This window comes from Drosophila bipectinata, chromosome 3L (assembly GCF_030179905.1).
Source record: "Drosophila bipectinata strain 14024-0381.07 chromosome 3L, DbipHiC1v2, whole genome shotgun sequence".
Taxonomy (NCBI): domain Eukaryota; kingdom Metazoa; phylum Arthropoda; class Insecta; order Diptera; family Drosophilidae; genus Drosophila; species Drosophila bipectinata.
Genome location: NC_091738.1, coordinates 5,618,927 through 5,646,255, shown reverse-complemented (window position 1 = coordinate 5,646,255; position 27,329 = coordinate 5,618,927). Strand labels below are relative to the sequence as shown.

At 43.6% G+C, this 27,329-nt stretch overlaps 9 protein-coding genes across 9 annotated transcripts; 1 reads left to right on the top strand and 8 right to left on the bottom strand.

The window, feature by feature from the left end:
- Window positions 1-4,149: 4,149 nt before the first annotated feature.
- Jon65Aiv (Jonah 65Aiv) lies at window positions 4,150-5,071 on the bottom strand. The gene has a single exon (XM_017246041.2). The coding sequence runs from the start codon at window positions 5,020-5,022 to the stop codon at window positions 4,207-4,209; it is 816 nt and encodes a 271-aa protein (XP_017101530.2). The 5' UTR covers window positions 5,023-5,071; the 3' UTR covers window positions 4,150-4,206.
- Window positions 5,072-5,909: 838 nt separating this feature from the next.
- LOC108128436 (brachyurin) lies at window positions 5,910-7,075 on the bottom strand. The gene has a single exon (XM_017246035.3). The coding sequence runs from the start codon at window positions 7,073-7,075 to the stop codon at window positions 6,125-6,127; it is 951 nt and encodes a 316-aa protein (XP_017101524.2). The 3' UTR covers window positions 5,910-6,124.
- Window positions 7,076-8,325: 1,250 nt separating this feature from the next.
- On the bottom strand, window positions 8,326-9,262 carry LOC108128437 (serine protease 1-like). The gene is made up of 2 exons (XM_017246036.3): window positions 8,998-9,262; window positions 8,326-8,936 (listed from the first exon to the last, which is right to left on the bottom strand). Exons 1-2 carry the CDS (start codon window positions 9,246-9,248, stop codon window positions 8,378-8,380), a joined length of 810 nt encoding a protein of 269 aa, XP_017101525.2. The 5' UTR covers window positions 9,249-9,262; the 3' UTR covers window positions 8,326-8,377.
- A 537-nt stretch (window positions 9,263-9,799) lies between these two features.
- On the bottom strand, window positions 9,800-10,713 carry LOC108128270 (serine protease 1-like). The gene is made up of 2 exons (XM_017245764.2): window positions 10,449-10,713; window positions 9,800-10,393 (listed from the first exon to the last, which is right to left on the bottom strand). The coding sequence occupies exons 1-2, from the start codon at window positions 10,706-10,708 to the stop codon at window positions 9,835-9,837; spliced, it is 819 nt and encodes a 272-aa protein (XP_017101253.2). The 5' UTR covers window positions 10,709-10,713; the 3' UTR covers window positions 9,800-9,834.
- Window positions 10,714-11,205: 492 nt separating this feature from the next.
- Window positions 11,206-12,076, top strand: LOC122321043 (serine protease 1-like). Its single transcript, XM_043210045.2, has 2 exons — window positions 11,206-11,462; window positions 11,518-12,076. The coding sequence occupies exons 1-2, from the start codon at window positions 11,206-11,208 to the stop codon at window positions 12,074-12,076; spliced, it is 816 nt and encodes a 271-aa protein (XP_043065980.1).
- Window positions 12,077-12,744: 668 nt separating this feature from the next.
- LOC122321800 (serine protease 1-like) lies at window positions 12,745-13,616 on the bottom strand. Its single transcript, XM_043212757.2, has 2 exons — window positions 13,357-13,616; window positions 12,745-13,297 (listed from the first exon to the last, which is right to left on the bottom strand). Exons 1-2 carry the CDS (start codon window positions 13,614-13,616, stop codon window positions 12,745-12,747), a joined length of 813 nt encoding a protein of 270 aa, XP_043068692.1.
- Window positions 13,617-15,096: 1,480 nt separating this feature from the next.
- Window positions 15,097-15,979, bottom strand: LOC122322034 (serine protease 1-like). Its single transcript, XM_043213261.1, has 2 exons — window positions 15,709-15,979; window positions 15,097-15,649 (listed from the first exon to the last, which is right to left on the bottom strand). Exons 1-2 carry the CDS (start codon window positions 15,969-15,971, stop codon window positions 15,097-15,099), a joined length of 816 nt encoding a protein of 271 aa, XP_043069196.1. The 5' UTR covers window positions 15,972-15,979.
- Window positions 15,980-18,738: 2,759 nt separating this feature from the next.
- LOC108128261 (serine protease 1-like) lies at window positions 18,739-19,671 on the bottom strand. Its single transcript, XM_017245751.3, has 2 exons — window positions 19,408-19,671; window positions 18,739-19,345 (listed from the first exon to the last, which is right to left on the bottom strand). The coding sequence occupies exons 1-2, from the start codon at window positions 19,653-19,655 to the stop codon at window positions 18,787-18,789; spliced, it is 807 nt and encodes a 268-aa protein (XP_017101240.2). The 5' UTR covers window positions 19,656-19,671; the 3' UTR covers window positions 18,739-18,786.
- Window positions 19,672-25,406: 5,735 nt separating this feature from the next.
- On the bottom strand, window positions 25,407-26,431 carry LOC122322316 (EGFR adapter protein-like). The gene is made up of 3 exons (XM_043214085.1): window positions 26,398-26,431; window positions 25,971-26,290; window positions 25,407-25,897 (listed from the first exon to the last, which is right to left on the bottom strand). The coding sequence occupies exons 1-3, from the start codon at window positions 26,429-26,431 to the stop codon at window positions 25,688-25,690; spliced, it is 564 nt and encodes a 187-aa protein (XP_043070020.1). The 3' UTR covers window positions 25,407-25,687.
- Between the last annotated feature and the right edge of the window lie 898 nt (window positions 26,432-27,329).

Here is a 27,329-nt window from a genome sequence, read left to right as displayed (position 1 = left end):
ATGACGCTTGAAAACTCACAGCGGATCTCTATTGTTCCCGGCATTCTTGGCACCAAATAATGCAACTTTTCCTTTGTACCAGTATTTCCACTGGCTTGTCTGGGCATATTTGAATGCACTCGCAGTCTGGTGTCCTCACCGAGGAGGAGAATAGTTAATATCACGGGCAGATTGTTCATTCAGTTGGGAATCTCTTTTGTCGGAGCTTCATTAATGCCCCGAAAAATATGCAAGGGCTCCCTTAATAAATATCTCAACGATGTTATGCCTCTAGTCGTGCCTTTTGAAAAATATATATAACTACTCATCAAATTTCAGCATGCAAATATTTACATGATGAGTCTACAGCTGGGTCTACAATGCTTTATGGCTTATAAACATTTTGTTTGGCAATATTTTTTGTGTTGCCTTGGCACAGTTGTTGCTGCTATTGTAATTCTGGTTTATTGTTTTCTATATATTTTTCTGCTTGAACGCACTAAAAGCTACTCTACTGCCAGTCAACTAGCTATCCAGGCATTCAATCCACCTTCTGGGAGGTGGAAGTGGCTTCCATATTTCCTCCTCGATGCCGGCATTTGTTTGCTTTATGTCTTTATTTTGTGCCCTGCCCGAGGAGCAGAGTATTATTATTTTTTTTGTTACCCTACTCTATCCTTTTTGCTGAGTGATGGCCCTAGGTACTACATATAATGCCAGGATACCAGGATGTCGGGATGCTGGGATGCCGGGACGATGGCAAGGGGATTTCGGTGAGTGCTCTCTGAGCGGCTTTGCATATGCGTATGGGTTTGCTTTTGGTGCTTTTTGGTAAAATTTTCGAGAGCCGAGTTGGAGACCGAGTGATGTTTCAATTATGGTTTCCGTTTGTTAGCCCAAAAGCTGACGCACTTTGCCGAGTATTTCTCAAGTTCCCTATACACATACCAAGAAGTAAGCCATTAACTTTTCCTGTCAATCAATTGTCACTCGAAAGGAAAAACAAAAGAAACAAAAGCTTTCCATCCAAAAAAATAAATGACACATGAAAACAAAAGGCACGAGTCCATGACAAGACATTTTACTTCCATGAGAAATAAATGAAATTAAGGGTTCAGTGGGTGTATTGTATTTGTTATTGTTATTGTTATTGTTATAGCAGGGGTACCCCTTAAATATTTAACAAAAATATGTAGACATCCTTATCAGAAAAAACTGTGCCACTTTAGCTGATAAATGACAACTCATTTCACATGGAATGATACCTAAAATCTTGTTACTTAAAATGGCATTAACGAACGAAAATCAAAGCTCCAACTGATAAACATTGTAGACAAAACAATTTCAACAACAAAAAGTAGTTAAAGGCATTAAAGTACACATTTAGTAATGCCCTGATATAATAAAAGCTGAAAGTAATAAAAGCTTATAAGAAACTACTTAAAAATAAAATAATGGAAATCCCCTGATATAATCATATTTATTTTAATTTAGGTAAGACTCTCTCTCTCTCTCAGATGTATAGATTATCCCTTTGGGACTCTGGGGTCCTTTTAGTTGGCCAAACGAACCCACTTTGACCAGAACAAGTATTACCACTCAATCAACAGTCGAGGCAAAAAAGGAGACACCCAAAAAGTCTTTGTCTCTGATGCCAAAAGCAAAAAAGCAGCGAACTTTGCCGTCAAGTCATTGTGTGGTGGCTGGCTGGCTGACTGACTGGGCGAACTTGTTTCAAGTGGAGCCACCAGAGCACCAGAAAAGCAGACAAGTCAGAGCCAAACGCCAACCCGAACAAACCAAGTGTTGTTTGGATTTCATTATACAATTATCTTGTTACCAGAAATAATGGTGTCGAGCCGGGCAACATGCCAAAAGCATTCAATGAGCCTGATGCGTCTCCAACCAGTTTTCTTGGTGGGTGGTGGTTGGGTGTCAGTTAGTCACTCAGTCAGTCAGTTAGTAAGCTGGTGAGTTTCGCCAACCCTCGCCTGTGAAACCAAATCCAAATACCATATCCCATATTCGCATGTGTGTGCTCTCGGGTGTGGGGTTAGCCGGATGCCGGGCGCGTTAGGAAAAGCAGGAAGTCATTAGCCGAAAAAACTCTGGTGATGGCGGTTCCAACTGGGGTAGGAAAGAGCCAGTAATGCGATAAATAAATGAAAATGTTTGAGTTAAATGAATTAAGTGTGCGATACTCTGGCAGAGTTGTGTTTTGGGGCTGGGGTGGGGGGCTTTTTTGTTAGAAACACTTTCTGTGTTGGCCTGTCAGAGCAGAAGCCAGAGCGACTGGCTTCGTCTAGGGGTTGTGTTAAGTGCCGGGGAGTAGCAATTGTTCCGAGTTTAATTAGCCGAACATCACTCAAAGTGTCACAGGCACTGAGAGCGCCAAGGGGTTAAGAAATTCGGTTAAAGTTTCCGCAAGTTCGGCTTCCAAGTTTCAAAACACTGGTCATGCCCAAAACAACACATCATCCTAAACATCATTAGGATTATAACTATCTGGGATTCCCCCGAGCTCAGCTTTCCTGCGGTTGCTGAGTTGCCTTTTTGGAGGATATTTTTTGCGCTTTGGCTGGCTGATTTCGACTCCACTTAATTAATTATGTAGCCGAATCATGGCCGCACCGAAAATCGTTAATTAAGTTGATTGCTTTGAATTGGTTGGCATTTATTAGCCAGGATTGCGTTGTTGACTCGCCGGTCGAAAAGTTCCCAGCCTCTCCCCTCAGTCCCTGCATAATTGATGAGCTGACAGTTTGTTAATTGATTTTTCTCTGTGATTAGAACTTCATGGCGGGCTCCATGAAACGATTTTATTAGGTACCACATGAGGCAGAGCTTAATATTAAATTGGTTCGTATGTCGAAGTGGGTCACAGGCATAAATAATCGAAAAACCAGTCAATGCAAATTTGGTCTGTCGATGTCCGCAGGCTGGCAAAATATTTCACAAACAGAGTCAGTCTGGCAAACCACTTGACCGACTGACTGGGTAGTTTGCAAAAACCAAAGAAATGCCCTAAATCGACGCTCTCAGTTCAACAAAGTTTGTGGCCAAAGTAAGAAACGAACTTTAGGGCGTTCAATCAGAGCAATGCAACTGGGCAATGGTAATGGCACTGGCTGTGGCAAAAGTGGATTTTAAATAAAAAACTTTTGCCATAAACACTCGTCGACCGTCGACCGTTTTCGGGGTTGACATTTTAACTAACTTTGCCATACTCACACACTAGAAAAAGCTGAATAACTTGTGTTTTTTATTCCGGGAGTTATGTATGATATTTTGTCATATCTAAACCACAGAATACGAGTGCAGGAAACTTTTTGTGCTGTCATAAATTTCCGCAATGCAAACATTTATCAGCACGGCTGGACTCCCGACTCCCGACTACCGACCCTCGACCCTCGGAAAGAGCCCGGTCTTAACCCCATCTCCGATTCACTCCCGCATCCACTTCCAAGCTCAGCTGCTGCTATTTCCCCTGACTGACTTTGTTATGTCCCTAGCTGTGGATCCGAATCAGAATCCGAATCTGGCTTTCGTTCCTATTTCAGCTACTATTTCTAATTCTATCTGTGACTCTGTGTCTGTCTCTTCTCCAGTCTCCCGCCTCCAGTCTCTAGTCTCCTATCTCCTGTCATTGTTTCTGGTTTCTGTCGTTTGGCTCGTGTTGACTAAATGCTTTTTATGCGAAACCGCAGTACCATCTGGCCATGAGTGGTATTTGGTCACCACCTGGTAGCTCTCAACATGTGAGGTCCTTCCACTGGCAAAAAAAACCAGCACTTGCCCCAGATATGGGGTTGAAAAGTTCTTGAATTATGCCTCATTTTCTGAAAATAAAAAGTGCTACAATTGAAGTAACCAACTTTTGTCGTGTATTTAAATGCCTGGCAATAATTCAAGTGTTGACATATTGTCTGCTGTTTCCTGTTCAACTTTCACTTGAATGAAACTTTTTTCTTTTGAATGGTTTTCCCTTCTAGCAACTTGGGAGTTTGAGTTTTTATTGTGCCGCCTGGCAATTTAATGAATTTTAATGAAAACTTATGTGCCGGGAGCTCTTGTAATTTTCATGTAAATTTTCAACTACATACGAGAACCAAAATATTTTAAGGAAATTTTGAGTTCAATTTTAAACCGCCCAGAAAAAGTTTAATAATATTTCTTTCGAATTTTTTTTATTTATATTTTTTGCTTATGAAGTTCGCTGAACACTCTTTAGATGCCAGTGTGGCTCTTGATCCAGTCCAAGTAGCTGGTGGTACGGGTGAAGGCAGCGGGGTAGCCCTTCTCGCAACCGGCAGCAGCTCCGAAGGAGGTAAGACCGATCTGGACATTGTTGGATTTCAGAACAAGGGGACCGCCGGAGTCACCGTTGCAGGTGGACTTGCCGTTGGTGGTGGACACACAGATGTTGGAGGAGGTCACGATGGAGGTGCCGTAGGTGGCGGCGCACACGGAGTTGGTGATGACAGTCAGATCAACGTAGTTGAGGTAGGTGGCCACAGAGTTGGAGTTATCGCTGGTGCGTCCCCATCCGGAGGCAACGGCGGTCTCACCGGCATAGGTCGAGTACGAGCTGGAGATGCTGGGCAGGGAAGCGGCCTGGATCTTGGAGGAGTAGGCCACGCTGGGGATCTTGATCAGGGAGATGTCGTTCTTCAGGGTGGAGCTGTTCCAGCCGGAGTGGATGATGATGTCGGAGCTGGGGACGGTGTGGGTGATCTCGGCAGAGGTACGCACGGTGGCGCCCAAGTAGACGGTCACGGACTGGATACCATCAGTGCAGTGAGCAGCAGTCAACACCCATTGGTTGCCGATCAGGGAACCGCCGCACCAGGCGCTGGAGTAGGCGCTCAACTTCAGGGAAAGTCCCACCTGGTAGGGGAACTGACCGGCGGAGGCGAGCTGGCCGTTGGTAATGCGACCTTCGATGCTGTCAATGACGGGCATCTCGCGGCTGCGGTGGGTCAGCTCGGCCTCGGGGAAGGCGGAGGCGGCGACGGCCAAAGCGAGGATGATCAGGAACTTCATCTTGATTGTTGCGTGTTCAGTGAAAGGAACTCAACTGGTCTTCTACGGCCTAGCGAGGGTCTTTTATACCGACACCTAGCTGGTTCTTCACCGATTAGGTTGCACTTCGAAAAATATCCCAGCCCCGATTAGATAGGCCCCAAGTAGCTCCGAACAGCGGGTACTATCACCGGAGATTTTTTGCGGTTGATATGAATGGACATACTTTAGCCAGTCGGTCGCCAAAATTACTTTCCAAGTATTGATCCCGATATGCATCTAATCTGCACAGGTGTGTTTTCAAATCTAGCAGTCTTGATATGGAAAGCCCAGAATGAGGTTGCTAATTAATTTGATTAGGTTCTCGCAAATATATCTATCATTGACAATTGGCAAGGGTTTGTATTGAATCTTCCGTGAGTGACGTGCCTTTCTAATACCTTTTGGCCCGAGTATCTCACAGCACTTCAGTACTATCTTATCATCTGTCCAAAGGGAAGCGGGAGCTTTAAGCTGGTAGTTCCGCTGAGCTGACTGGTTGGACCTTAAAGGTCATGTAGGAATTGCAGCTTTTTATTCGGAACCTCTTTGGCCCAGAAGAGTTTCACCATAAAAGCTCAATCATTCAGCTGTGAAATGTTTACGCTCTTCCATTTACGATTATAAACAAACAAAATGCTGTTCCTTATCATTTGCGAGTGCCGCGTGATTTGATGACGCGTTTGCAATTTCGTTCTGACCACAGTGCTGCGGTTAATGGCCAATTCAGTTGGCCAATTAAGGCGATTAGCCCGGCGACCAATACCAACGATCCACCAACCCGAAGACGGTTTCAAATTCAATTTCAGTGGCGAATCCATCATCAATTTTTCTCGCACAGCCCTTGGTTTTTATTGAACTCCCCAAACTGACTTGGCCATGCTGTAATGGCGAAATGTTTATTGTTATTTATCGGCAACAATTTCCATTCAAGGGTAAATAACCCCCAGTACCCCCGATCGTAAAATGGCCATTTGCACCTTGCCTCCCCTGCATTTCGGGTAGAAACTCGCCTCGACTCCTCTAGTCAAATTGGTTTTATTGTCTGGCCCGACTATATTGTTTAGCAATTAATGGGCTGCAATTAGGCGTTAATTGCATTTAGTTGGTCAGTCTGCTGTCGGATCCATGGCAAATATGCGGTTATCCTGGCGTAGACAGTGGGCGCCCCCAGTTCACATCCTCCGGCGCTCCCGAACGAGGTGACCCCAACCAGGTAGCTGGTATTTTGAAAGAGGACGACGACAGGTCCACCAGAGTCCCCGTTGCAGGCACCTCTTCCCCTGCTTCCATCGGTGCAAAGGTGACGTTTCTGGCTGACCAGTCCCGGCAGAAAGTAGCACATACACCGCTCCTGGTCTATTACCTCCACATCCAGGTAATACAGATCTCTAGTATCGTTTTTCCCTGAGTCGCCCAGACTGCCCCATCCCGAGAGGGTTACCAGTTGTCCTTCCAAGAAACTCTGATGCATAAAGTCGCCAGCCATCTCTATAGTTTTCACTCTTTCTGAAAGAGTTACCCTTCTGGGCAGTCGTATCAAGGCCAAATCATTATATCCGCCAAAACCTAAATATTCGGGATGGATTATAAAATCTCTATGCGTGACCACAAGCTCTTCAGCAGCATCTTCTGGATCAGCAAACCTAGTTGCTCCCAAATATATCTTAGCACCGATACCATCTATCAAACAGTGCGCTGCAGTCACAACGAATTGGGAAGTGATTAAGGAACCACCGCACTTTATCAGTACTCCAGCACTAAGTTGAATCACCAGGCCCACTTGATGCGGAAACATGCCACGTGCGGCCAAGTTCCCGCCAGCGATTCGAGTGGATACCAAAGTGGTCTGATTAATCTCCCCCTCGAATTTTTCGCAGCGAATACGCCACTGCTCATATCCGTTCTGCCAGCGTTTTTCCATGATGGCTTCTTCGTCGTCAATGGAATCTTCATCAGAGTGATCTTGCCATGGTGCACCTGATGCAACCAGAAGTGGAAGAAAGAGTACACATATCAAGTGGCAAGGTGTCATATTGGCTTTAAAAAACTGAAAAAATAAATAGTAATTAAGATACAAATTTGATAAAAAAATTATCTTCGTTTAGAAGCCATTTATTTATTTAATAGAAATTTTAATCACAATAGTTACGGAAATTATGGAGGCTACCAATACTAGTTCATTTCTTTAATTCTTTAAAAGATAAGATTATGTATTAATTTATCAAGTTGTATTGTTAAGGTTTCTCGTTCTGGAAAAATACATCCATCATATTAAGATTGATACCCTATCATACCCGCTAATTTATATTCTCAACACTTTGAAAGCTAACACTTAAGATTAGTAGACATACATACAAATGTATGTCTGATATGTTCCACTTATAGAAAGCTTTAAAGCAAATCTAATCTTTAAATCTGATAATAAGTGTAATCCGAGCAAGGGAAATTCTCTATATGGTAGTATGTAGATATGTCCCTAAGAATAACTTGAATATATATTCTTTTCCTATTCTAATTATTTTTAAGGTTTCCTCGAATCACCTGCAATATTTGGTGATTACCCTTTTTCTTAATATCACTTTATTTCGTGTTTACCTCTTGGTGGACTCTCTGCCTGATAGTCAGCTATTAATTGTTCTTTGTTGAGGACGAGTCTGAGTGGGTGCTTCATGTGGAGTACTGGAACTGTTGTTGTCTTAGTTGGTGTTTTTATAGCCCTAGAGTTTGTGGCATCAACACTGCGTCAGCGTCATCTTCAGCGTCAGCGTCTTTTTCTCCGGCACGTGTCCGCTCCGACTGTTAATTGAATTTGCCTCGTCCCGCCCCCTCCCCGTGCAAAATATAAGGGGCAAAGAGGAAGGGGCACGACCAGATGCTTGGCATTCAACTCCTCAAGCTCCCGTGTAATTGCCGCACGTTTCGGCGATTATGTTGCTTAGGCCTTCAGTGCAGTCGCCTTAATTGCTTTCGACCCAGTCATTCATTGAGTTGCCCGGCTTTCAATTGCATAATTTTCGCTCAGCCCCAATGCCGTCAACCATGTCTGGTTCTTACTCTTTATATTTATTGACTGGCGCTTTATCAATTCCAAGGTTTATTATTTGTTTAATTTACTGTATGCGTCTATTAAGAGTCTGGCGGGATTTTATGGAATTACCTTATGGTTCTATAAAAAGAATGTTTGTTTTGGAAATGTTCCTATATGAGTTATAAATAATTTTTTTTTATTAATTAAAAGCAATCCCCTTTTTTTTTGCTTTTGTTGTATATAGAAAATGCCAATTTTTGCGATTCAAACTTTAATATGCTTTGAAATGTTCATAGTTTTAGGAACTTAAGCAGAGACACCGGAGTTCTCCTTGATCCAGTCCAAGTAGTAGGTAACACGGGTGAAGGCAGCTGGGGCTCCAGACTCACAGCCGTCAGCGGATCCGAAGGAGGTGATGCCGATGAGAGTGCTGTCCAAGGCCAGGGGGCCGCCGGAGTCACCCTGGCAGGTGGACTGGGCATTGGGAGTGGCCACGCAGATGACACGGCTGGTAACAATCAGAGAGCCGAAGGTCTGCTGGCAGACGGTGTTGGAGATGACGGTGAGGTCAACGTACTGCAGGTTCGGGGCAACGGAAGTAGCGGAATCGGAAACCAAGCCCCATCCGGAGGCCACAGCAGTCTGGCCAACATAGGTGGAGTAGCTGCTGGCGATGGCGGGCAGGGCGATCTTGTTGACGGCGGCAGAGAAGGAGATGGTGGGGGTCTTGATCAGGGAGATGTCGTTGCGGACGGTCAGAGACAGGTAGCTCTCGTGCTGGATGAAGTCCGAGCTGGAGATGGTCTGGGTGAACTTGGGGTTGGTGCGCACGGTAGCTCCGTAGGAGGCAGTCACAGAGGTGGCACTGCAATGACGCGTTCCAATTAATCAGGATCGAGTGGGAGGCAACTATCGTTTCAACTTACCCATCGGTGCAGTGAGCAGCGGTCACCACCCAGTTGGCGGCAATAATAGAGCCACCGCACCACCAGCCGCCCTGGGAGCTGGAGAAGCTAAGTCCCACCTGGTAGGGGAACTGCTCGGCGACGGCTTCCTTTCCGTTGGTAATGCGACCCTGGATCGAGGCAGTCCTGTCACGGGGGTGGACAGGAGCCTTGGGCAGGACTCCAGCGGAGGCGGTGGCAACGGCCAGAAGCAGAACAGCGAAGACCTTCATGATGGCTTGTCGAACGGTGTATGAATTTTCCCCACTAGCCAGGCCAATTATATACCCCTTCTTATCAGATGAAAATATTGGGCAACTCATAACCATAAAAATCTGATAATATTCTTACGAAATTTTAAGTAGGCAAATCCATAATGTCCACTGTGTCTGGGGCGTCATCTTAGGCCATCTTATCGCCGAAATCTGATAGGGGTCTTAAGTGGCCTTTATAGTTGATTTCCTTATCAATAAATTGAACTTTCCTTTGTGTGTTATCTCACTAATAAATATGTTGCATCATGTTTAATTTAATTATTGGGGTAAACAGTAAACAGATGATTTAGATTTCTACTAAAAAGAAATTGTTTGAAGGCCACTCGAAGATTCTGTTAGATTGGTCCATAATTTATAACCGAATAATGGCGTGGGAATATCCCGATTTCTGATAAGCTTGATTCTGATAACCAATGATTAAATTATAATTCTTTTATTTAGCCAGACCCCTTTTTCATTGAAAAATATATTAGGATTAAGTATTAAGTTAAAATAAAAAGATGTTACAATTTTTATAATGCTCTTTATTGAAAAATATTTAGACTTAGGCTTCAACACCTGAGTTATCCTTAATCCAGTCCAAGTAGCTGGTCACACGAGTGAAGGCAGCAGGGGCTCCAACCTCGCAGCCGTCGGGGGATCCGAAAGAGGTGATGCCGATCAGAGTGCCATCAAGAGCCAGAGGACCACCAGAATCACCCTGGCAGGTGGAATGGGCATTGGGAGTGGCCACGCAGATGACACGGCTGGTAACAATCAGACTGGAGAAGGACTGTTGGCAATCGGCGTTGGAAATGACTGTCAGGTCGGTAAACTGCAGGTTCTTGGCGACGGCGGAGGCGGAATCGGAAGTCAAACCCCATCCGGAGGCCACAGCAGTCTGGCCAACATAGGTGGAGTAGCTGCTGGCGATGGCAGGCAGAGCGATCTTGTTAACGGCAGCCGAGAAGGTGATAGCAGGAGTCTTGATCAGGGAGATGTCATTGCGGACAGTCAGCGAGATGTAGTTGGCGTGCTGGATGAAGTCCGAGCTGGAGACGGTTTGGGTGAACTTCGGGCTGGTGCGAACGGTGGCTCCATAGTAGATGACGGCGGAAGAGGCTCTACATAAAAGGAAATAAAGAAAACTGCGATCTTAAGAATTCTTAGCGTTCTTACCCGCTGGTGCAGTGGGCAGCTGTCAGCACAAAGTTGTTGGCAATAATCGAGCCACCGCACCACCAACTGCCTTTGGAGCTGGAAAAGCTAAGTCCCACCTGGTAGGGGAACTGATCCGCCACTGCGTTCTCTCCGTTGGTAATGCGTCCACCAATGGTCGGAGTGATGGTCCTGTCACGAGGATGCACGAAGTTGGTTTGAGGCAGAAAGCCTGCGGAAGCAGAGGCGATAGCCAGAGCCAGGATCAGGAATACCTTCATGTTGATGGTTTATCGAACAGTGAATGATGGTTACTCAGTTTGTTCACCCTTTTTATACCAACCAAAGTGACTGTAGTATCTTTTTGGGAAAAGCCCTCCTTTCCCACCTTTAAAGATTATAAATCTTGCTTCAATTCTGGGGATAAACCCCAGCACTTTTTTCGATGTCTTAGTAGTTCCCTTATGGAAATGGCACGGTAATATCAACGAGATAAGCCTTTTCTTAGTTAAAACATGTATCAGCTAACTCTAATCTATATTACCACTTTAAAATACCAATAAATAATATTTTACATCACTTCCAAGTGATGATGACAGATAATCGGGGTGTTTCCCCTAAAAGGAATACCACTCCAAGTCTTTGTCAGATTGATCCACAATTTACTGCCGAATAATATAATGGGAATCGCCCGATTTTTGATAAGCCTAGGTGGGAGGGTACATAATCTAAGGTAGTCAGTTGGCGCTAGTTAATCATTAAACACCAATCCATCAGAATGAACATCTTCATTGTTCTGGCTTTGGCTGTGGCCACCGTATCCGCTGGAGTCGTGCCTCAGGACATTCCCGTACATCCTCGTGATAGGACCTTTGCTCCTTCTATTAGTGGGCGCATTACCAACGGTAAGAATGCTGCCGAGAACCAGTTTCCCTATCAAGTGGGACTAAGTTTCAGTGGCTCCGGAAGTTGGTGGTGCGGTGGCTCCATCATCGCCAACAACTATGTTCTGACCGCCGCCCACTGCACAGACGGGTAAGTGTTTTTAGTAATGTAGTTGTGATCTTGGCTAACTTCCTTCCTCTTAAAGAGCCTCTTCTGTGACCATCTACTATGGATCTACCGTGCGCACCAGTCCCAAGCTAACCCACTCCGTGTCCAGTTCCAACTTTGTCCAGCACGCCAACTATGACGACGAAACCCTGAACAACGACATATCTCTGATCAAGACTCCTACTGTGACTTTCTCGGCTTCCATCAACAAGATCACCATGCCTGCCATCGCCAGCAGCTACTCCACCTATGTTGGCCAGACTGCTATCGCCTCCGGATGGGGTAGGACCTCCGACTCCGCCACAGCCGTAGCTAAGAATCTGCAGTACGCTAACCTGCAGGTCATTGCTAACTCCGTTTGCCAAACATCTTATGGAAGCAAGGTGGTAACCAACGGGGTCATCTGTGTGGCTTCAGTCAACGAGGTGTCCACCTGCCAGGGCGATTCCGGAGGCCCATTGGCATTGAACAGCAGACTCATCGGAGTGACTTCTTTTGTTTCCTCCAAGGGATGCGAAAAGAACGCCCCGGCAGGATTCACCAGGGTCACCAGCTACTTGGACTGGATTAAGTCAAAGTCTGGCATTTCTGCCTAAACAAAAAAAGGTGTATAAAAACTATACTATAAATATTTATAGTTCAATGTACACTTTCTAATAAACGATTATTGAAAAATTCATTCTGTATACTTTAATTTTATTTAAACGAATGTTGTAAAGAAAATTAAAACTTTTTAAAGTTTAGAGTGTTGATTTTGCGCAACTTACCGGCAAGAGGGTCTTATTAAAATCTTTGTTATAAAACAACTTACAGAATGAAACTTTTAAAATAAAGATTTATTTGTTGTATTTAAGGGGCTCACTCAATTGAAGTGCCTAAATGTGTCGTATAGGTAACTTAAAATATAATATAATGATGTGAATACAAAGAGTTATTCATTACATATTATAGAAACTAAATCGAAGCTAGTCTAAGAAAAACTACCCATAGTCTGTACCCAAGCTATTATTGAATTTATAATTAAATCTTAAACTATGGTATATTCTTATCAAAGACTTGAATTTTAATTTTATATGATCAAATTCATTCTTCTTTGGAAAATCTTAAATAAATGTGATCACCATTAAATTCATCATTGAATAAAAAGTTTAGCTGTTAAAAAACATTAAATAACTTTACAAGCTTTTTGTATTACCAATTATTTCAACAAGTGTTTAAATTTTTATAATGCTCTTTATTGAAAAATATTTAGAATGTTTTAGGTTTAAACCCCGGAGTTCTCCTTGATCCAGTCTAAGTAGCTGGTCACACGGGTGAAGCCAGCAGGAGAACCAACCTCACAGCCGTCGGGAGATCCGAAGGAGGTGATGCCGATCAGAGTGCCATCAAGAGCCAGAGGACCACCAGAATCACCCTGGCAGGTGGAATGGGCATTGGGAGTGGCCACGCAGATGACACGGCTGGTAACAATCAGACTGGAGAAGGACTTTACGCAATCAGCGTTGGAGATGACGGTGAGGTCGACAAACTGCAGGTTCTTGGCGACGGCAGAGGCGGTATCGGAAGTCAGGCCCCATCCGGAGGCCACAGCGGTCTGGCCAACATAGGTGGAGTAGCTGCTGGCGATGGCGGGCAGGGAGATCTTGTTCACTGAAGACGAAAAGGTGACGGCGGGTGTCTTGATCAAAGAGATGTCGTTACGCAGGACCACGGAGTTGTAGCTGGCGTGCTGGATAAAGTCCGAGCTGGAGACGGTTTGGGTAAACTTGGGGCTGGTGCGAACGGTGGCTCCATAGTAGATAACCACAGATGAAGCGCTACATCGAAAATATTTATGAAAATGATCTTAGTGTACTGAAGTATGTAGTATCCTTACCCGCTGGTGCAGTGGGCAGCTGTCAATACAAAGTTGTTGGCAATAATCGAGCCACCGCACCACCAACTGCCTTTGGAAGCGGAGAAGCTAAGTCCCACCTGGTAGGGGAACTGATCCGCCACTGCGTTCTCTCCGTTGGTAATGCGTCCACCAATGCTCGGAGTAAAGGTCCTTTCACGGGGATGCACAAAGTTGGTTTGGGGCAGGAAGCCTGCGGAAGCGGAGGCGATAGCCAGAGCCAGGACCAAGAATACCTTCATGTTGATGGTTTATCGAAAAGTGAATGATGGTTACTCAGTTTATTCACCCTTTATATACCAACCGCTGTGGCTGTAGTATCTATTTGGGGAAAGCCGTCCTTTCCCATTTTTAAAGATTATAAATCTTGGTTAAATTCTGGGGAGAAACCCCAACCATTTAGAAATGCTTCCGATGTCTGACAGCGCCTCATGAAAATGGCCAGAAATATCAACTAGATAAGCTCATTCCTAGTATAATAGAATCAACTAATCTATATTACCAGTTTATAGCAGCAATATATAATATTTTACATCATATAGATTAAGGGAACTCCAGTTAATCTGGTTAAGTAGGTTTAATCAAACCTTTGATTTTCGATTTATCAATTTTTGAAATTGGGAAATTTTGGTTTAAGAAGGTAAGTGGGCAATACCCACTTTTCTATCGTAAAGGAATCCCCTTTCGGACTAAGATTATAAACTTGATTGAATTCTGATTTTGATTATGAATCTTGTATTTAAAAATTTTTGCAGTTCTGTTTGGTACCTTGGTTCAGTTGAATGTTGCTTTTCTAACTTTTAGTCAGTGACTGTGTACCTGATATAAATCTGATATTTTGTTTGCCTTTGATGGATTCGCTATATCTTACTCAATCCTGATCCGATTCTCATGCGGAGTACCTTAAACGATTTCTAGATTTTTTCGCCATCATTCTGCATTAAAATTCTGAGACAAAATATTTTTTAGATTTTTTTCCCATTTTTCGTGATGGGACCCTTGAAAATGGGGTTTTGCCCTATAGGGTCCACGGTGATGGCTATATCTTCCCCAATCCTGATCCGATTCTCATGCGGAGTACCTTAAACGATTTCTGGATCGATTCTCCACCATTCTGCATTAAAATCCTGAGACAAAATATTTTTTCAATTTTTTGTCCATTTTTCGTGATGGGACCCTTGAAAATGAAGTTTTGCCCTATAGGGTTCACGGTGATGGCTATATCTTCCCCAATCCTGATTCGATTCTCATGCGGAGTACCTTAATCGATTTCTGAATCGATTCTCCACCATTCTGCATCAAAATCCTGAGACAAAATATTTTTTAGATTTTTTGTCCATTTTTCGTGATGGGACCCTTGAAAATGGGGTTTTGCCCTATAGGGTCCACGGTGATGGCTATATCTTCCCCAATCCTGATCCGATTCTCATGCGGAGTACCTTAAACGATTTCTGGATCGATTCTCCACCATTCTGCATTAAAATCCTAAGACAAAATATTTTTTCGATTTTTTGTCCATTTTTTGTGATGGGCCATTTAAAGGGCCCACAGCGATCGCTCCATCTTCTTCAATTCTTAAGCTCAATTCATCATTGAATAAAAAGTTTAGTTTATTATAAACCTTTAAATAATTTTATAAACTTTTTGTGTTACCCATTATATCAACAAGTGTTTTAATTTTTATAATGCTCTTTATTGAAAAATATTTAGGATGTGTTAGGCTTAAACCCCGGAGTTCTCCTTGATCCAGTCCAAGTAGCTGGTCACACGGGTGAAGCCAGCAGGAGAACCAACCTCACAGCCGTCGGGAGATCCGAAGGAGGTGATGCCGATCAGAGTGCCATCAAGAGCCAGAGGACCACCAGAATCACCCTGGCAGGTGGAATGGGCATTGGGAGTGGCCACGCAGATGACACGGCTGGTAACAATCAGACTGGAGAAGGACTTTACGCAATCAGCGTTGGAGATGACGGTGAGGTCGACAAACTGCAGGTTCTTGGCGACAGCGGAGGCGGTATCGGAGGTCAGGCCCCATCCGGAGGCCACAGCCGTCTGGCCAACATAGGTGGAGTAGCTGCTGGCGATGGCGGGCAGGGCAATCTTGTTCACTGAAGACGAAAAGGTGACGGAGGGTGTCTTGATCAAAGAGATGTCGTTACGCAGGACCACGGAGTTGTAACTGGCGTGCTGGATGAAGTCCGAGCTGGAGACGGTTTGGGTAAACTTTGGGCTGGTGCGAACGGTGGCTCCATAGTAGATAACCACAGATGAAGCGCTACATCGAAAATATTTATGAAAATGATCTTAGTGTACTGAAGTATGTAGTATCCTCACCCGCTGGTGCAGTGGGCAGCTGTCAATACAAAGTTGTTGGAAATAATCGAGCCACCGCACCACCAACCGCGGAGTATGGAAGCGGAGAAGCTAAGTCCCACCTGGTAGGGGAACTGATCCGCCACTGCGTTCTCTCCGTTGGTAATGCGTCCACCAATGCTCGGAGTAAAGGTCCTTTTACGGGGATGCACAAAGTTGGTTTGGGGCAGGAAGCCTGCGGAAGCGGAGGCGATAGCCAGAGCCAGGACCAGGAATACCTTCATGTTGATGGTTTATCGAACAGTGAATGCTGGTTACTCAGTTTATTCACCCTTTATATACCAACCGCTGTGGCTGTAGTATCTATTTGGGGAAAGCCGTCCTTTCCCATTTTTAAAGATTATAAATCTTGGTTAAATTCTGGGGAGAAACCCCAACCATTTAGAAATGCTTCCGATGTCTGACAGCGCCTCATGAAAATGGCCAGAAATATCAACGAGATAAGCTCATTCCTAGTATAATAGAATCAACTAATCTATATTATCAGTTTATAGCAGCAATATATAATATTTTACATCATATAGATTAAGGGAACTCCAGTTAATCGGGTTAAGTAGGTTTAATCAAACCTTTGATTTTCGATTTATCAATTTTTGAAATTGGGAAATTTTGGTTTAAGAAGGTAAGTGGGCAATACCCACTTTTCTATCGTAAAGGAATTCCCTTTCGGACTAAGATTATAAACTTGATTTGAAAATTTTTGCAGTCCTGTTTGGTACCTTGGTTCAGTTGTATATTGCTTTTCTAACCTTTAGACCGAAACACTGTCTACCGCCTAATGTCTGATATTTTGTTTGCATTCGATGGATTCTCGATGGCCGCAGGAAGTGCCGAGAACTCGAGCTTTGTTTGACTTCCATCGAATGGTGGTCGCATCATAGGAGTTTGTTTGCTTTTTGTTCAATTTTTATTATATACCATTTGTTTGCGGGCCATGACTGGCTCAACTTGCCATTGCCGTTGTTTTCCTTTTTTTCTGGGTGCTACTTGAGCCGAACCTTCCATATTCGAGCTGTGTTTTTATGTTTATGCGGAAATCTGCAGAAATTGTGTCAATATCAATAAAATTAGATTAGTATCGACGACGAGGACGATGACGATGAGGATGACTATGGCGGCGGCGGCGGCGGCAACAACAAACAAGCAACCAAAGTGTGGCAGGCAACAAATAAAGTCCCTTCCTCGTTTTTCCGCTTCCTTCCCTTAACCAATTTCATGTGTTGTGGGCTGCTTCCGTTTTCGGGCTCACTTCCGGTCCTACTTGGGCTTCCATGTGTATGTGTTTGTGTGTGTTTATGTGACAAATACTTAAATGCCTTGAAATTGCTGCAATTTTGATTCATCCCGAATTCGGGAAAAGTTTTCGCAGTCGAGCCAAAAGCATAAGGCCCCCACTTAATCTCAGTTAATTTTCTTAATGGAAAAGTTTTCCCAATTCTTTTCATTCATTCTTCCGCCTTTGACTAGGCTTAAAAATTGCTTTTCACTTAATTCTTGGCAAAGGGAGACCTTACTGGTACATTTTTATGTTGCGACCCAATTTTCATAATGCGAAAATTAGAAAAGTTTCTCGCTCTTTGGCTCTGGGGCCGAAAAGTTTCCTCTTGAAGCAGAATTGAAATTCCATTCGGTTTAAAGCTGTTAGTCTTGGCCCTATTGATTTCCCATTCACAACATTTACGTGGCATTATCGCAGGGCTTTTCGCTCCCCGGCAAACAATAACAACATGAACAATTGTGTCTCCATTTCTCATCTGGTGGCGTAATCTTTTATATAAACACAGCCGCGCTCCAAACACTCTGCCACAGTGGTTCGCTGTCCAACTAGGAAAAACATTTGCACAAGGAGCCAAAGGAAAAGCCGGAAAAACCCAGCAAAGGAAAACCTGAAGCCCATGGACTGGGGGACTGAATCACGTGACGAATGATTGAGTGCACTTCTGTGTGCGCTTTTTCACTTAAAATGTGCGATTTCAATCACTAAAAGCAAAGGTACACATCGGAAAATCGAATCAGCCATGGCTCACCGACTGATGGAGTTCCTGGAGTGGTTACTCCGCGCTTCTAGTTTTTGTTCTTCTGCCTTCCACTGGGAAAGGACCATTAACCGCAAGGTGGGCCAAAAACAAAAGACACTCGCACGGCGCATTCGAAAGCGGAAGTTGGCAATAAAAACGTTGGAACAAGTTATGTGCAAAATGTCCGGGACACGTGATGGACTTTGCTGAAAAACCAAACCAAAAAAAGTAGAAAATATGTAAAGGAAAATTGTTCAAAACAAAAAAACAAAAAGAGAAAACCGAGGGTGTTGGGACCTGGGCTAAACATTCCGCACATCAAAAACGACGCGCCACTTAACAAATCCCAAGTTGTCGTTGCGTGCCACGTGACTGGCATACAAAACGGTGGAAAGGACTCGGGCAGGAGTCCAGCAGGACCCGAAAACAATAGCTCTGCTTTGGCCTGCCGGAATGTATGGCTCGCTCGTTACTTTATGGCCAGCCGGCAAAACGCTTTCACGCACGCCCGCCTGCCACAGCTTTCTGCTTCCTCCCCTTCTGCAGCTTTCTCTTCTCTTTCTCCCAACTGGCGACCTGCCGCGCTTAATTTCCGCTTGTAATGGACGCACGATAAATCCTGGCAAACGTTTCCGAATCTTCAGGACTTTCCTCAAGCGGCACGCAACCAAAATATATATTTCCTTGGATTTTCTATTACTTTTGTGGGCTGGCCAGCTTGTTGCATTTTTGCTCTGAGGAATTTTATTAATTTTCACTTAAAGTTGTCTTTGATGCAAAGGTAATAGTTTCCAATAAAATTCAAAGTATTTATATACTATATCTTTTTGATAAAATATTTTAGACAACATAAAATTTAATTTAATTTCAGTTTAGTTAAAGCTAGGCAAAAATTTGCTTTGAACTTCTGATTCCCCTTTCCTTTCTTCCCGGCCTTCTGGTTTAAAAAAAAGAAAATTTTCAATAGAAAATATAGATTTTTATGGTTATTTTTATTTAGAAATCAACATCAAGTTTCGTTTTAAGCTTCAACACCGGAATTCTCCTTGATCCAGTCCAAGTAGCTGGTCACACGGGTGAAGGCAGCCGGGGAGCCAACCTCGCAACCGTCGGGGGATCCGAAAGAGGTGATGCCGATCAGAGTGCCATCGAGAGCCAGAGGACCACCAGAATCACCCTGGCAGGTGGAGATGGCGTTGGAGGAAGCCACGCAAATAACACGGCTGGTGACAATCAGACTGGAGAAAGACTTTTTGCATTCGGCGTTGGAAATGACAGTCAGGTCGGCGAACTGCAAGTTCTTGGCCACTGCGGTGGCGGAATCGGAAGTCAGGCCCCATCCGGAGGCTATGGCAGTCTGGCCAACATAGGTGGAGTAGCTGCTAGAGATGGCGGGCAGGGCGATCTTGTTGACGGCGGCAGAGAAGGAAATGCTGGGAGTCTTGATCAGGGAGATGTCGTTGCGGACGGTCAGAGACAGGTAGTTCTTGTGCTGGATGAAGTCCGAGCTGGAGATGGTGTAGGAGAACTTGGGGCTGGTGCGCACAGTAGCTCCGAACGAGGCAGTCACGGAAGATGCACTGCAAAAAATTGCTTCCAGTTAGCAAGGATCAAGCGGGAGCAGAGTTTCATTTCAACTTACCCATCAGTGCAGTGGGCAGCAGTCACCACCCAGTTGGCGGCAATAATCGAGCCGCCGCACCACCAACCGCCTTCGGAGCTGGAGAAGCTAAGTCCCACCTGGTAGGGGAACTGATCGGCCACAGCGTTCTTTCCATTGGTGATGCGTCCACTGATAGAAGGAGCAGCGACCCTATCACGAGGATGCACAGGCAGGATGCCTGCAGAAGCGGAAGCGATGGCCAGAGCAAGGATCAGGAATACCTTCATGTTGATGGTTTATCAAGCAGTGAATGATGGTTACTCAGTTATTTCACCCTTTATATACTTGCCCTGAGTGGCTGTAATCTTTCTGGGAAAAACTTGCCACCTTTCAAGACTATAAATCTTGAAGAGTGTCTGCGAAGAAAACACTCGAGTATTGGTTCTGGTAGTAGATTGATTGTAACAATTGCGTTAGCTATAATCTAAAAATATTTTAATCATCATTACAATTGATAAGAGTGTTTTTAGTTGATTAACAAGTATAATACGACACGCAACTATATTATTATATCACGCCAATCATTGAAACTTTATCAGCCAATCAGTCCAAGTAGTTTTAATACAAACTAAGATTTTTATCAAGAATTTTAGTGGGAAAACCACCACCTTTTCATTCTTAAAAAGAACCACCTATTGGAGTAAGATTGTAGACTAGACTCTCTTACTTTATTTTGATTTTATTTTCTTTTCAGTATTTCTAACTTGGCTAGAACTTAGTCTGAACTTCTGATTCCCTTTTTCGCCTATTCATCCTTGTTTCATTCCTAACTCTCCACTGGCTCCTTGCTGAGGCCATCATTTAAATGGAAAATCCTTTTAACTTGCCACCGCAATGTGCCAATTGCCAGGCCATTTTTATTGTCGCCCATCGTTAGTCAAAGGCTAAAGTCGGTAACAACTATTGCCATTGCCACATGCCTGTCTCAATGGCTTCGGAAAAAAAACCCCACGACCTTTCCCCCAGCGCCATTTTCACCTGGACCAGCCCCAGCCCACCTGTGCGTGTCGCTTAAGCCGGCGATAAGGTGAGCACATTTGGTGGCACGAAACCCCTTCGGATCCACATCCAAAAAACCGAAACCGAAACTGAAACTGAAACAGAAACTGAATCCGATCGGATCCGGGAGAATACGTGCCTTTCTTTGCGGCTACGATAAATTGCTATTGGCTTGCAGTCGGGGCCAAAAGGTAAAGCTGCTAATTTATTAGCCAAAGCGACAAACAAAGCATAAATAAGCAAGCCATGGGCTGAGTGGGAGGGGGACAGGGTGTATCTCTATCTGTAGTGGCAACCATCCTTCGGGCCTTAAACATCCGATACGATTCGCTTTTGGCCATTTCGGCTTTAATGTGTGCGAAAGTGGCATATAAATTTCAATGGGCCCAAGAATCCGCTAAGCTTTTGGCTTTGCAGTCATGTGCCACGCCCAGCACACCCACAGCCGGTTGGATTTTCCAAACAATAGGACAATGACAATGACAACGCATATTCAATAATGTCGCTTTCTACTTTTATGTTCGCAAAATGCAAAATCTGCAGCTCCCCGCTTGGCTCAAACCGTGAAAGGAGTGCAGATACTAGCTCCACGAGTTGGCTAAACACATTCATGCATTTTACAATGTTGCCAAAGCCCGTTGGCCTGAAGTTCTTGGCTGTGAACAATAGAAAAACGAATTAAACAAAAAGCCAGGCCAGCGGCAGGATTCGCCCAAGTATGTGTTTTTATAAGCACTGAGAAAAATACCTAAAATTTTACAGTTTGCAGTATTATTTTCAAAAGGACACAGCTTTCAAAATAAAAGGCTTTTAAAGATAATTTTAGTTTTTAAAATTTGTACAATAAACTTTATTTTTCTAAGTGCAATAATACATGTGTATGTGTATATATGTGCAACAACAATAAGCAGAAAGGCAGCAGCTGCAACAATGGAAAACAGCAAAAATGAATGCGAGTGCGAATCCAAGTGAAAGCCGAGCAGGGACTACTGAAATGCTCTACTGTTGCTTTTACTGGCTTTTGTTTGCCCCACCACCTCCGACCTGCCACACCCTAGTCTTACCACTCCCCTCCTGCACCATACACCCCCCTTGACTTTGTTGTTGCTGTTGCATAAGCAGCCATAGTGCATTAATGTTTCACGTTGAGCATGTGAGTATGACTCCAGATGGGTCGGCTCCACTTCAATTGGCAAGCAAAAATGTTGGGCATTCCGGACGGGATTCGATCAGACTTGGATATCTGGTGTGCATAGAACTCCCATAAATGAGCTATTGATAGCCATCTCTTGGATTTAGCTTAGTGAAAGAAAAGGATTTTCAGAGAATATATAATGAAATACCGATTTAATAATTCGTTAAGGGTTTTTTGGCTTACAGTTTAAGGATAAACATTACATCACTGAATTCCCTATAGAAGATCTCATAGTACCTCTTAATAGGGTACATCTCCGTCCATACAACTTTGCTTACTCCTTCGCTTTTATGTCCTTTGTTTTATTTTGTACTATTTGGTGCCTTTTTCTTCAGCAGCACTTATAGTTGATCGAACTGTGCCGGCAAAGTGTGTGATTTGGAAAAGTTTCAAGTGCCATGGCAGCCGTCACATCTCGAACAACTGCAGATCCCAATACCCTGCTCCTCGTCGGGCGCTCCACTTGAAATATGTTGAATCCTGGTCAATAGCATGCAATTTGGGTTAGGCAAACAAGTAAACAGGGACAAGGAGGCTGGGTGGTTGGGTGGCCAAACATTATGGCATAATCAGCACCAGGCCACCGCTACGTGGAGCACCACGTTCGAGTCTGGTGCATTCAATTGGCCAACGGGCATTGGACGAACCATATCTGCCAATTGGCCAAAAATGCCACAAAAACATATTTGGCAACGCAGTAACGTCAGTTGCAGGATCAACTGAAGAGGAGAGCCAGGAGCCAGCATTCAGCAGCAGGACAAACGGCTGCTGGGTCAATGTGGATGTTGATTTTGGACATGAGCTGCAGCCCCAACACGAGCTGGGCCATAAAATCAGGCAGTCAATGAGCCAAATAGCCGAAATAGCTGTTATTGTTATTGCCGCAGCCCGGCAAATTAATGAGGTGTCCTGTTCGGCCATCAACTCCATGCATAATCGAACCAGTCCCGTAGGCTCTGCTGCAGCTTTGTAATTGACCATGTCAATTGTGGGATGAGGCAAGGCTACTCCCCAAGAGCAATATAATCAGATTTCCAGTTGTTAGCAGGCAACAAATTCGAGAGGATTGCAACCGAATAGAAAACCATACATCCTATTTTAATTTGTATGGCTTACAGCTTCCAGTAAGCTCTTAAATTTCAACCTTCGACTGGCCAAAGTTCAGAATCTTTTCTTGTAAAAATGTCACTTTATTTTTCTTATGTCTTCTGTCTAAGAATACCACCTCAAAGCAGTAGACTTTAATCCCTTGTATCACATTATAGCAGTTTTTTTGTAGTCTCATTTCATTCCTGACAGTCCCTCGACAATATTTGCATGAAAACTGTTACTGACACTTAAGCATATTCTTGCTCCTGCCAAAAAAAAAAAAAAAAATCCTAGAGGAGAGGAAAACTTTTGTGTCGCTGCTTCTTTTTTATTGTTTTCTGTAATTTTTCGTTGGCTGGCATTGTTGGAGTTTTAATGACGAACAGGACTCGCAATTGTCGCCTTAATGTCGGCAAAGGCGACAACGTTGACAAAAAAGTGTACAAAACTCCATGCCTTTTTTTTTCCTCCGATTGTATTTTTAAGTTTACATTTTAATGCGAGGCTCTGGGTCCGAGTGCCAAAGTTGCTTAAGATGCAAGCCCTGCAAGTTTTAGACAAGATTTTAAGTAGCCCGGAAAAGGGAGACAGTTGGCGCTGCAGGCAGTTGGATCCATTCGGTCTCCGGAATCCTATCCGGTCCAAAAAGTTCGTTTACCTCGCAGTCATAAAGCACTTATTACCCATACGCCATGTGTTACACTTTCCAGGAGCCGAAACTTTCAAGACATTGACAAACACTCTTACTCTCGCCCCCAAACATTTTTAATTAGCCTAATGAAAAAGTTCAAATATAAAACGAAGGCAGACGTAAAGAAAATCCCCTTTTATAAATTTTTATATTTTTCTGTGGGTTTGGTGGGGATTTCACCACAAAGGAACCTCTCCTGCCACTGCTGCTCCTGACAAATGAAGAAGACGCTGCGCAAATAAGCAAAGCAATAATTTTTGCCATTGTGCCACTGAAACAGGACTCTGAGCTTTGGGTTTGGGGGAGAGTAATGGGGAGCCCCACAATCTGTAGAACAAAGAAATGCGACTAATGAAAAGCGTTGGAAAAGAGAGCAAAATTCCAGGGTAAATATAACGACGTCGCCACACTGCAATTGGCTCAAGGACCCAATCTGAATGGGGATTTGTTTGCCGGCAGTCCTACCTATTTGCCTTTGTCATTGGAGCGATTGAGAATGTTCAATTAAAAAACTTTTCCCGTGGCTGCCAGACGGCAGAAATCAGACAACAGGCGAGAGACCAGAGACGAATGTTTAAGCCACTTAAGAATGATAAGGTCCGTGCCCTCGTCCTTCAAAAAAACATGCAATATATAATTGATTTTCGACGTCTTCTGTTTGTTGTTCCGCTCGGCCACTTTGGCTTATTAAATATTTAAGTGGCAAATTGTCAAAAACATCCAACTGAATGACAGGCCGAGCCCCCACACTTCCTGTGCGCTTGTTTGTGTCGCAATAATTGACAAATAAAGTGAAAAAGCAATGGAAAGTTTTCCCAAGTCTTTTCCTCATGAATACTTTAGGCTGTCTGTGGTGGGAGAATGTGAAGGGGCGGAGGCTGACGAAGGCAGGGTGGAGTGGCGACTTGCCAACTTCTTTGGCAATTTTCGAATTATTTAAATGGCAGCCAGTTCTTTTTTATTTTCTCTCTACTTTTATTTTTCATTTACGCACGCCTTCGTGTGTAGCGATGCCGATAATTGCAACAAAGCAAAAGTTTCCAACGTTCAAGAGCCACCAGAAAAGTAGGCAACACTTTGACAACGAACACGAAGGATATAAAGGATATAAAGCAAAAAAAAAATAGGAGAAAAATTGCCGCTGGTCAGAAAGTTTTCCACTGAAAAGATTTGCCACAGCTGAAGCACAAAAAATGTGTTTGGGATAGCTGCAATTAAAAAAGGGATTACGATCCTAGCCAGACTTTCGATTTGCTCCTTGTTCACTTTTCATCCTTCTCCGAGCTCCCAGCCACCCCAACTTCCTTCCTTCCGGTCCTGATTTTCTTTTCGCTTTTCGATTAAAAGTTTAGCAAATTAAAATCGTATAATGACGGTGATTAGGCCAACAAGTGCTGCAGGACATTGTTGCGGCCCAACAGTGCTGAAAGCGGCTTTAAAGAGCTGCTGAGAACATTTCGGCCATAAATATGAAATTGTGCCACCAACACATATAATTAACGTGTGAAATTTATTTCGGTTCGCAGCTGGCAGCTTGCAGAAATTTGCATAATGAGCAAGAGAAGAGAAATTGATTGTTATTACTCGTGTTCTGTGTTTTCTTTTTTATTGTAGCGTACTGGCTTTTCCATTTTTTGTTCTTTATTATAAATTAAACAACTTTATTTACTCAATTATGTTACGGTTGTGAGCTATTTACATTTTTGGGTCGATTCTTGTTTTGGGTCTGTTTTGCTTAAATTTAAAATATGCATTTCAATTAGGTATATATTTATTTATGCTTAACAGTGGAAAGCAGCAACAACATTTAACATAGATTTTTTCCATATTTATTATACTTACATATTAATTTATTAAATATTTTTTTTTAATAGGCTTGCAGTTGAAAATGTTCAAGAGGTGTCGAGAAATAAACATTCCAGGCTAACCAATTTCAGAATTAACATATTTCCATAATTATTGCAACATATTTGAAGATGAGAATGTTTACAGAAATTTAAGAATTCTTGCCCCCTACACTTATTTTCCGCACTGTTCACCCTTTTAATGGTTAACTTGATAAATACCACACCACAAAAAACAACTTAACCGAAAAGTAACTAAAACTAAACTATAGATAATTTCACCGTTTATCAGCTAGGCGTTTCATTTGCAGTGTCTGTGTTTTTCTTTTTCATAGAGTATCACATTTGTTGGTATATCGGTTCGAATCCAGCAAAATAGTTTTGCCATTCCAGAACTTAAATGTAATTTTGCGCCACCAGTTGATCGATTTCCTCCATTAGCTACTGGTGCTGTTCCGTCTCCATGTTCTTGGCACGCAGATACTTCAGCAGCATCTGGAGCGAGTCATAGGTATCAAAGTCGTCGAGGTTGCGCCTTGAGGAGGACATGTTTGTGGGACGGGGCATAGCCAGGGGGACGGGCAGCAGTTCGGGCATCACCGAGTGGTGGGTGATCAGGGCCTTCAGACTGGAGAACTCCTTGCGAAAGCCCTGAAGTGAAAATAATAATATGATTTTGGTTAGGAACCTATTGCTATTTAACTTAAAGTCGCCCAATCCTTACCTTAATTTTGAATCCTCTGGCAGATCGTAGTATAATATAGTTAGCTATTTTTGGCCCAGGTGGCGATGGAACTCTCAATGTCAGGGCGTAGCACCCTGGCTTGGAGCTGCTCTTGCGCACCAGAAACGCCCCTGGGCTCTTGTTTTGCAGGACCTCGACGGCAATATCCCTGGAGATTCCCGCCTGATACCAACAGGCATCCTTCAGGTCGCCCTCCTCCTCCTCGTTGCCAAAAGTGTTGGCCAGGCTACTGCTGCGCTGCCCGCTGGCTCCCTGATTCATCCGCAGGCGATTGGCGAAAATCTTGGGACTGGAGTTGGCTGCGAATAAAGGAGTTATACAAGTTTTCAGAATATAAAATTTATTATAATTAAATCATAGATAAATTAAAAAAGAAATCTGTTAAAGTTTAAAGTTAAATTCTTACCGCTACTGGTCTCTCTTAAATATCTTTTCTTCATGTTGAAAATTTTTATATTTTTCTGTGGGTTTGGTGGGGATTTCACCACAAAGGAACCTCTCCTGCCACTGCTGCTCCTGACAAATGAAGAAGACGCTGCGCAAATAAGCAAAGCAATAATTTTTGCCATTGTGCCACTGAAACAGGACTCTGAGCTTTGGGTTTGGGGGAGAGTAATGGGGAGCCCCACAATCTGTAGAACAAAGAAATGCGACTAATGAAAAGCGTTGGAAAAGAGAGCAAAATTCCAGGGTAAATATAACGACGTCGCCACACTGCAATTGGCTCAAGGACCCAATCTGAATGGGGATTTGTTTGCCGGCAGTCCTACCTATTTGCCTTTGTCATTGGAGCGATTGAGAATGTTCAATTAAAAAACTTTTCCCGTGGCTGCCAGACGGCAGAAATCAGACAACAGGCGAGAGACCAGAGACGAATGTTTAAGCCACTTAAGAATGATAAGGTCCGTGCCCTCGTCCTTCAAAAAAACATGCAATATATAATTGATTTTCGACGTCTTCTGTTTGTTGTTCCGCTCGGCCACTTTGGCTTATTAAATATTTAAGTGGCAAATTGTCAAAAACATCCAACTGAATGACAGGCCGAGCCCCCACACTTCCTGTGCGCTTGTTTGTGTCGCAATAATTGACAAATAAAGTGAAAAAGCAATGGAAAGTTTTCCCAAGTCTTTTCCTCATGAATACTTTAGGCTGTCTGTGGTGGGAGAATGTGAAGGGGCGGAGGCTGACGAAGGCAGGGTGGAGTGGCGACTTGCCAACTTCTTTGGCAATTTTCGAATTATTTAAATGGCAGCCAGTTCTTTTTTATTTTCTCTCTACTTTTATTTTTCATTTACGCACGCCTTCGTGTGTAGCGATGCCGATAATTGCAACAAAGCA

Bases quoted from the DNA above. Each gene is read 5' to 3' on its own strand.
- Jon65Aiv (XM_017246041.2), bottom strand. From the start codon at position 5,022: ATGAAGTTCCTGATCATCCTCGCTTTGGCCGTCGCCGCCTCCGCCTTC.
- LOC108128436 (XM_017246035.3), bottom strand. From the start codon at position 7,075: ATGACACCTTGCCACTTGATATGTGTACTCTTTCTTCCACTTCTGGTT.
- LOC108128437 (XM_017246036.3), bottom strand. From the start codon at position 9,248: ATGAAGGTCTTCGCTGTTCTGCTTCTGGCCGTTGCCACCGCCTCCGCT. The intron at 8,937-8,997 runs GTAAGTTGAAAC...GCGTCATTGCAG, and splicing joins GCTGCTCACTGCACCGATGG to TGCCACCTCTGTGACTGCCT.
- LOC108128270 (XM_017245764.2), bottom strand. From the start codon at position 10,708: ATGAAGGTATTCCTGATCCTGGCTCTGGCTATCGCCTCTGCTTCCGCA. The intron at 10,394-10,448 runs GTAAGAACGCTA...CCTTTTATGTAG, and splicing joins GCTGCCCACTGCACCAGCGG to AGCCTCTTCCGCCGTCATCT.
- LOC122321043 (XM_043210045.2), top strand. From the start codon at position 11,206: ATGAACATCTTCATTGTTCTGGCTTTGGCTGTGGCCACCGTATCCGCT. The intron at 11,463-11,517 runs GTAAGTGTTTTT...TTCCTCTTAAAG, and splicing joins GCCGCCCACTGCACAGACGG to AGCCTCTTCTGTGACCATCT.
- LOC122321800 (XM_043212757.2), bottom strand. From the start codon at position 13,616: ATGAAGGTATTCTTGGTCCTGGCTCTGGCTATCGCCTCCGCTTCCGCA. The intron at 13,298-13,356 runs GTAAGGATACTA...TTTTCGATGTAG, and splicing joins GCTGCCCACTGCACCAGCGG to CGCTTCATCTGTGGTTATCT.
- LOC122322034 (XM_043213261.1), bottom strand. From the start codon at position 15,971: ATGAAGGTATTCCTGGTCCTGGCTCTGGCTATCGCCTCCGCTTCCGCA. The intron at 15,650-15,708 runs GTGAGGATACTA...TTTTCGATGTAG, and splicing joins GCTGCCCACTGCACCAGCGG to CGCTTCATCTGTGGTTATCT.
- LOC108128261 (XM_017245751.3), bottom strand. From the start codon at position 19,655: ATGAAGGTATTCCTGATCCTTGCTCTGGCCATCGCTTCCGCTTCTGCA. The intron at 19,346-19,407 runs GTAAGTTGAAAT...AATTTTTTGCAG, and splicing joins GCTGCCCACTGCACTGATGG to TGCATCTTCCGTGACTGCCT.
- LOC122322316 (XM_043214085.1), bottom strand. From the start codon at position 26,431: ATGAAGAAAAGATATTTAAGAGAGACCAGTAGCG. The intron at 26,291-26,397 runs GTAAGAATTTAA...CTTTATTCGCAG, and splicing joins TTTAAGAGAGACCAGTAGCG to CCAACTCCAGTCCCAAGATT. The intron at 25,898-25,970 runs GTAAGGATTGGG...TTTTCACTTCAG, and splicing joins CCAGAGGATTCAAAATTAAG to GGCTTTCGCAAGGAGTTCTC.